General features: G+C 43.7%; 1 protein-coding gene across 1 annotated transcript in view; it reads left to right on the plus strand.

Annotated features, from left to right (window-relative positions):
- The window catches only part of LOC122922407 (annexin A1-like), a 56,176-nt gene extending 52,304 nt beyond the window's left edge, over nucleotides 1–3,872 (plus strand). The window contains exon 13 of the mRNA XM_044273014.1: nucleotides 3,624–3,872. Coding sequence (XP_044128949.1) covers nucleotides 3,624–3,686 — 63 coding nt within the window. The 3' untranslated portion in view covers nucleotides 3,687–3,872. The remainder of the gene's footprint in view (nucleotides 1–3,623) is intronic.
- Nucleotides 3,873–7,615: the final 3,743 nt, after the last annotated feature.

Below are 7,615 nucleotides of genomic sequence, written 5' to 3' on the forward strand. Positions count from 1 at the left end.
ATGGGAAGATAAGAGTATGGAGAAGGAAAGGAACTGCTCATGATCCTAAGCATTCCACCTCATCAGTAAGCATGGTGGTGGTAGTTTCATGGTGTGGGCATGTATGGCTGTCAATGGAACTGGTTCTCTTGTATTTATTGATGATGTGACTGCTGACAAAAGCAGCAGGATGAATTCTGAAGTGTTTCGGACAATAGTATCTGCTCATATTCAGCCAAATGCTTCAGAACTCATTGGACGGCGCTTCACAGTGCAGATGGACAATGACCCAAAGCATACTGCAAAAGCAACCAAAGAGTTTTTTAAGGGAAAAAAGTGGAATGTTATGCAATGGCCAAGTCAATCACCTGACCTGAATCCGATTGAGCATGCATTTCACTTGCTGAAGACAAACCTGAAGGGAAAATGCCCCGAGAACAAGCAGGAACTGAAGACAGTTGCAGTAGAGGCCTGACAGAGCATCACCAGGGATGAAACCCAACGTCTGGTGATGTCTATGCGTTCCAGGCTTCAGGCTGTAATTGACTGCAAAGGATTTGCAACCAAGTATCACAAAGTGAAAGTTTGATTTATGATTATTATTCTGTCCCATTACTTTTGGTCCCTTAACAAGTGGGAGGCACATATGCAAACCGTTGTAATTCCTACACCGTTCACCTGATTTGGATGTAAATACCTCAAATTAAAGCTGACAGTCTGCAGTTAAAGCACATTTTGTTTGTTTCATTTCAAATCCATTGTGGTGGTATATAGAGCCCAAAATTTTAGAATTGTGTCGATGTCCCAATATTTATGGACCTGGCTGTATATATATATATATATATATATATATATATAAAAACATATATATATATTTTTTTTTTTCTCCTTCATTGTAGATTCATATTGAGGAAATTAAAACTACTAAGGAACACATATGGAATGAGTAGTAAACAATAAAGTGTTAAACCAGAATATGTTTTATATTTTAGATTCTTCAAAGTAGTTCCTTTTGTTTTGATGACAGTATTGCACACTCGTGGCATTCTCTCAATCAAGCTTCATGAGGTAGTCGCCTACAATGGTTTTCCAACAGTTTTTAAGGAGTTCTCAGAGGTGCTAAGCTTTTCTTCACTCTGCTGCCCAATTGATCTCAAACCATGTCAGTTGGGTTAAGATTGGTGATTGTGGAGGTCATGTCATCTGACGCAGTACTCCATCACTCCATCAAATAGCCCTTACATAGCCTTCAAGTGTGTTCAGGTCATTGTCCTGTTGAAAAACAAATGCTGATCCCACTAACTACAAACCTTGTGGTTTGGCATGTTGTTGCAGAACGCTCTGGTAGCCATGCTGGTTAACTGTGCCTTGAATTTTGAATAAATCACCAACAATGTCACTTTCTCACCATCACATCTCCTCCTCCATACTTCATGATAGGAACTACACATGTAGAAGCCAACCATTTATCCTTTCTGCATCTTACAAAGACATAGAGGTTGGAACCCAAAAAAAAAATTGACTCATCAGACTAAGGCACATGACCGTTGTTCTGGTCAGCATCCGAGCCGCAGTTTTTGCGGCTCGGGTGCGGACCCATTCACTTCAATAGTGCCGCAAAAGAGGAGGACAGCACTCCGTGTGCTGTCCGCATCCGTTGCTCTGTTCTGTGGTCCCGCAAAAAAAATATAACATGTCCTATTCTTGTCCGTTTTGCAGACAAGAATAGGCATTTCTACAATGGATCGTCTGTTCCGTTCCGCAAATACCGGAAGGCACACGGGCCGCTTCCGTGTTTTGCGGATCTGCAATTTGCGGACGGCAAAAAACGCAACGGTCGTGTGCATGAGGCCTAAAGTACAGTTTTTTCACTGAAGCCCCATTCACTACTATGGGGCCAGGGCTGCGTGAAAAACACAGAATATAGAACATGCTGAGAATCTCACGCAACAGAGAAATGTGCACAGACCCATTGAAATGAATGGGTCAGGATTTAATGCGGGTGCTACGCGTTCACTTCACGCATTGCACCCACACTAAAAATTTGCTCGTGTGAAAGGGGCCTAAAGCATTTATGTAGGCTCTAACTTGAGGTGCTGTTAATTTAGGGCTTTTGAGGTTGGTAACTTGGCTTTAATGTAATCTTCCTTTCCTCATGAGAGCCAGTTTCAGCATATTATTTGGTTTTCATTAGAAATGAGCGAAGGTTTGAGAAATTTGATTTGGCATCTTCGCCAAAATTTGTCAAGAAAATAAATTTGTTACTAATTACTTTATCACGCATCGCCTTCCATTGCATGGGAGTGGCGATCATGCATCCCGTTCCTTTAACCCCTTCAGACTCACATTCAGGGGCTAAGAGGTTAATCCAGGGTTAAAAAGCCATCCTCTCCCATCTTGATTGAAGAAGACCAACCAAAGGACCTGTGACGAGCGTGAAGACGTCACCACGCTGGCCACATGCGGTGACTTCATCACTGATTACCTCAGAGCACACAGCCAGTGTGATCACATGGTGACATCTTCGCGCTCGTTGCAGGTCCTTTGGCGAGTATTCTTCAATCAAGATAAGAGCAGACGGCCTCTCCACAATAAAGTAGATAAGGTGAGTATAATTCTTTTTTACTTTTAGCCACCATTTTAGGAAAAAATGATTCATTACCACGAAGAGCGAGGAAATTTGGCTTTGTGGCAAACCAAATTTTTCCTGAAATTTGGATCAAAGTCCACTAGGGATATTTTGCATCTCTTCCACCCTAGTTTTCATGACTGCACTTTAGGATAATTTTAAACTTCTGGAAATTTTCCAGTTTGACTGCCCTTCATATCTTTAAGTAGTGGTGCAGTGCTGTTTCTCTTTACTTAGTTGAGTGGTTTTTGCCATTATGTGGATAACAATCGTAGTGGAATAGGGCTAAATACTGTATGAAACTGTATACCAATCCTACCCTTGCACAACACAACTGGGGGTCTCAAACACATTATCAAGGCAAGATACTCCACAAATTAACCCTTGACAAGGCATACTGTACCTGCTAATTGAAAGCTTTTTCAGATGACTACCTCATGAAGCGAAATGAGAAAATATCATGAGTGTGTGAAGCTGTCATTAAAGCAAAAATGGGGCTACTTTGAAGAATCTAAAATATAAAAAATATTCTGGTTTGTTTAATACATTTTTATTTACTACTTAATTCCATATGTGTTCCTTCATCATTTTCATGTCCACAATATGAATCTGCAATATAGAAATATTCAATTTCATACAATGTTGAAAAGCGTATTCAAACTTTTGACAGGTACTGTACCAGAGAGGATGGACCCCCCCCCCCCCCCCCCTTTCTTTGGCCTAGAGATAAACAGTACCCTAAACTGCTCCAATTAAATAAAATGCACATTCAGCATAATGGTGATGGGAAAGAGGGGGCTGACAACTGTGTGTTGAACAATTGTTTCCTATGTGTAAGGGTGCCCATACACTGTGCAGTCCTGCCATAGGATCCATATGTGATCCATATGCAGCCCGGTCACACTATGTAAGGATACCTGCACAAGGGATGGAACAGAGACAAGATCATGAACATAATTGCTATATTTTAGTAAGAACAATATTTGGTAATTGAACATTTTCTTTTTTATTTTAGGAAAAATCAAGCGGGGACTATGAGACTGTATTGGCTGCCCTCTGTGGCTATGATGACGAGTAATCACATTATATAAATGGATGACAAAGGACATACAGAAATATAGTAATGTGAAAAAAGCTATTCACATAAATGTATGTTATTAATCTTGACTAACTCTAGTCTATATCAACAAAAAGTACTAAATGAAAAATATAATGGCTACTTGCAAGTTTTTTTATGTATAATAAAGTTTATACTTCAGAAACACATCTGTTTTTAAGTCTATGAACATCTTTAGCACTAGAGAATTTTCTGTCCATTGATCTACCATATTAAAAGTATAAAGCTGGGGGGAAAAAATGGATTTAGAAATGTCAGTGCTGTAACTCTGCTAGTTAACTTTTTGCATCTCTTGTGACACTAAAGTGTGCATCCATTTTAAATTAACATCTGGCTTTTGCTAATATGTTCTTGTAGGCAGTGGGCACAGTCTTTCTAAAAGAGGCTATGTTCATTCAGTAGCAGAGGAATCTTTACCCTCCAGATGCAGCGATTCCCTGAGGGAGCCGGTAAAGATAATGGGAGTCAGTGTTGGACGGGGGTGCCATACATTGCCTCCACTCTATATTGCTACAGTGGCCACTAACCTGCTTCTCAGATTTCACCTCCTCTTGGGCACTCCGAACCAGCTCCATCATCAAAGTCATCTTCTACCCTGTGACTTTTATCAGACTGTGAGATATCATGGTGGGTTCCTTGCCCCCTTTCCTTATTCCCTGCTCTGCATTTACCCTGTCACTGTAGCTGCCCCCACCACCAATATCGTGGCTACAGGTGTCACAGCCTTTTGGTTTGCACTGTGACGCCATTGCCACACTTGCGGTTGCCCGCGGCAACGTGTTGTTGTGAGAGCATGCGGTGGCAGTGTCTCGTCCTTCTGGGTGATTGCCTTGACATGGTTGCCACACATGCTGTTGCCAGTGGTAACGTGTGGCTTAGTTTGCTTGTGTGAGCACTTCCCCTTTGAGTGGCTTCCTTCCTCTGTCTGGTGTTGGAAGGATTAACTCCCTTCCTAGTGTTTTGTGAACACTTGGTTTATGTGTTTGTGGGTGTGGCTGCTTAGGCTATTTAGTCTCTGCTGGAAGCCTGTAGCTCTGTGTACCTCCAGGCTTGGTGTGTGCTGTTGGTTCACTGCTCCTGGCTTTACCATCTTTCCAGTGAGGGCCACCCTTGTGGTCATAGATGTTCAATGTCATCCCGGTGTTTACTTCCCTTCCTGTCCCTATTTATATGGAGTGGGTTATGTTCAGGGTGTTTGTATGTCTAGCTTGGTGTTACATGTCTGGTGGTGTTTGGTGTCATGTTTACTAGACATTCCCCTGTCTCATGTTATTGCAGCTATGGTGTCCTGGGTTCCTGTGTGGTTTGTGATGTGTGCTGTGTCTTTTAATGTTGGTGTGGACACCAGCACTTGTGCACGGGTTCCAGTCAGTGTGTCTGTGGCAGGTAAGTGTGTTATTGGTTTCGCTTACCTGCCATCTCCTTTAGCTGTATGTGTTTCCCTTTCCCTGCTTCTAGGCCTTTAGAGACTCCAGTTTCTCCATGTTGTGGATGAACAGGTCGTCTCTCCCCAGCTCCTAAGTGAGGGATTTCCAGGGCGACCCAGGATATTAGGTATCCAGGGTATGAGCCGTCCCACCATCAGAGTCCGCTCATACGGTTAGGAGTTAGGGAGAGGATTAGGGATGCAATAGGAGGTGACCTGCTCCATGATCCCGGCATCCTGGCCTAGTTGTTACCATTATCCTTCTTACATTGTATGGTGGGGGGTTTCCCCCACTCTGTCACGGCCGCGGTTATGGTCGTGACTCCTCAACCGCATGCGGTTGCCTGCGGTTTGGTTTTGGTGTTCAATCACAGGTGAGGGCCGCTGGTTTGTGGCCTCACTTGTGGTTGCCGCGGGCAACTAGTTGTATGTGTTGGTTTCAGCAGAGCAGCCTGAGCGGTGCTGGGCAGCTTGCTGCATGGCATGCGGTTGCACCTAACAACCTTCATGTTGGGTGTTGTGTTTGTTTGTCTGGTGTGCACTGAGTTTTGTGTTATGTGTGCTGTGTCCTCTAGTTGTTCTGTGGACATTTGTAGTGCATGCATGGGTTCCAGTCAGCGTGGCTGTGACAGGTACGTGTGGAACTAGTAGTTTGCCTGTCATATCTGTATGTTGTATGTGTTTCCCCATTCCTTGTAGCTTGGCCAGTGAGACCCCTGTTCCTCTGTGTCCAGAAGGAACAGGCCGTCTTACCTTGACTCCTAGTTCGGGGACCGGTCGGAGGGTGAGTTAGGGATCCGAGGTTCCTGAGTATTAGCCCTCCTACCTTCAAGGTCGGCCCATGCAGCTAGGAGTTAGGGTCAGGTTAGGGACGCTTTAGGAGGTGACCTGCTCCCTAATCCTGTCGTTCTGACCGAGCAGCCTAACATCTTCTGGCACCGCATGGCTGAGGGGTTTCCCCATCCTCAGCCGTGACACACTCCCTGCCGTGACAACAGGTGCCAATATTACCACCAACAACACAACTATGCATGGGGTCCCCAGCCTCCTCCTGAACCTCCTCTTCAGGGAAGTCCAAATGGTGACTGCACTCACAGAAGTCATCAATAAGGAAACTCTCTTGACTGCTTGCCATAGGGAATGGTGGAGTTTTGGCAGAGAATGGCAGAGATGATACAACCAAAAGGCTTTTCTGGGGCTGCAAGGAGGAGGTATAGGAGTAATGCTGTGACCCCTGGATCCAAGACATGAAGAAGAAGAGTGTGCCATCCAATCCACAATCTCATCCTGTTTCTTCTCAATGATAATGTTGCTCCTTTCCGAAGCCAGAGAAAACTGAGACCTACTACTACTATCACTACTACTACCTCTGGCTGGATAGCTAGTGCTGCTACTACCCACATTCTGGCTCTGGAAGGACAAGAAGACACCGCTACTGACAATTTGGGCCTAAAGTCCTATGTGCGTTCAAATATACAGATTCTAAAAAAAGCTTTATCTAGAGTTGTCAACCTACTATGAGATTATTTCCCTCCGCTTCGCCCACCCCAACACTTGAACTGTCTGGAGATGCCCTGACACAGATTTCAGACTAGTATTTTACATGCTTTCATTTCAAATGTTACCCTAAGTATTGTAAAATACACGTTGCACACTTGTATTGCTATTTTATCACAACAACCCCCCTCACGCAGAAAAACTCCGCTTCGCCCACCCCAAAACTTGAACTGTCTGGAGATTCTCTGTCCCAGAATTCGGATTATTATTTTGGGTGTTTTCACTTTGATTTCAAACACTATCTATCCTCTAGATGGTAAAACATTTGTCGTATAGTTGTATTAAGCTTATTCCCCAACACTAACACTAAATACACAAAAAAAGATGCATTTCTGTTATAATGGGAAAAAAAGAAAATCTTTTTACAGGTAGCTACGCTTTAGGTTCTGCAGCAGCTGCAGCTGTGCTAGGAGGCACACCCAGCCTCAACTGCTCACTTCTCACTCCCTGCCTGAAAGCTTTCCCTGCTTTTCCTCTTTCTATACAATTATTCTTCTTTCTTGCCTTTCCCTTAACTGCCCTTAACACTGGAATAGAAGCTCCTCTCATTCACAGCCTAACACAGAATGACATTCTAGTCATTCTGCAAAGGTACCTCCCTGACTGCTGCAGCACTGATTGGCTCATCCAGGCTTTCTGTTGGCCTGTGAGTCAGGCCTTATTCATCTACCTCCCTTGTGCTTTTTCTTGCAACATGTGCAGTAAAATGGCACTGTGAGCCGTTTTACTAGAATAATGCAAAACAAGCATGAAAAGGTGTGCCTAAACAGAAATTCTTGGCAAACCTGAGCAGCCGTAGATTTCTGGCTTCTGGCTTTAAACTGGTGTAACTGACGATAAATATGTTGCGGCTTCTGGCTACTCCCCTTTCCTGCCCTTACCACACCCCCTTTATGAAAATTGAACA

This window comes from Bufo gargarizans, chromosome 1, assembly GCF_014858855.1.
Source record: "Bufo gargarizans isolate SCDJY-AF-19 chromosome 1, ASM1485885v1, whole genome shotgun sequence".
Taxonomy (NCBI): Eukaryota; Metazoa; Chordata; class Amphibia; order Anura; family Bufonidae; genus Bufo; species Bufo gargarizans.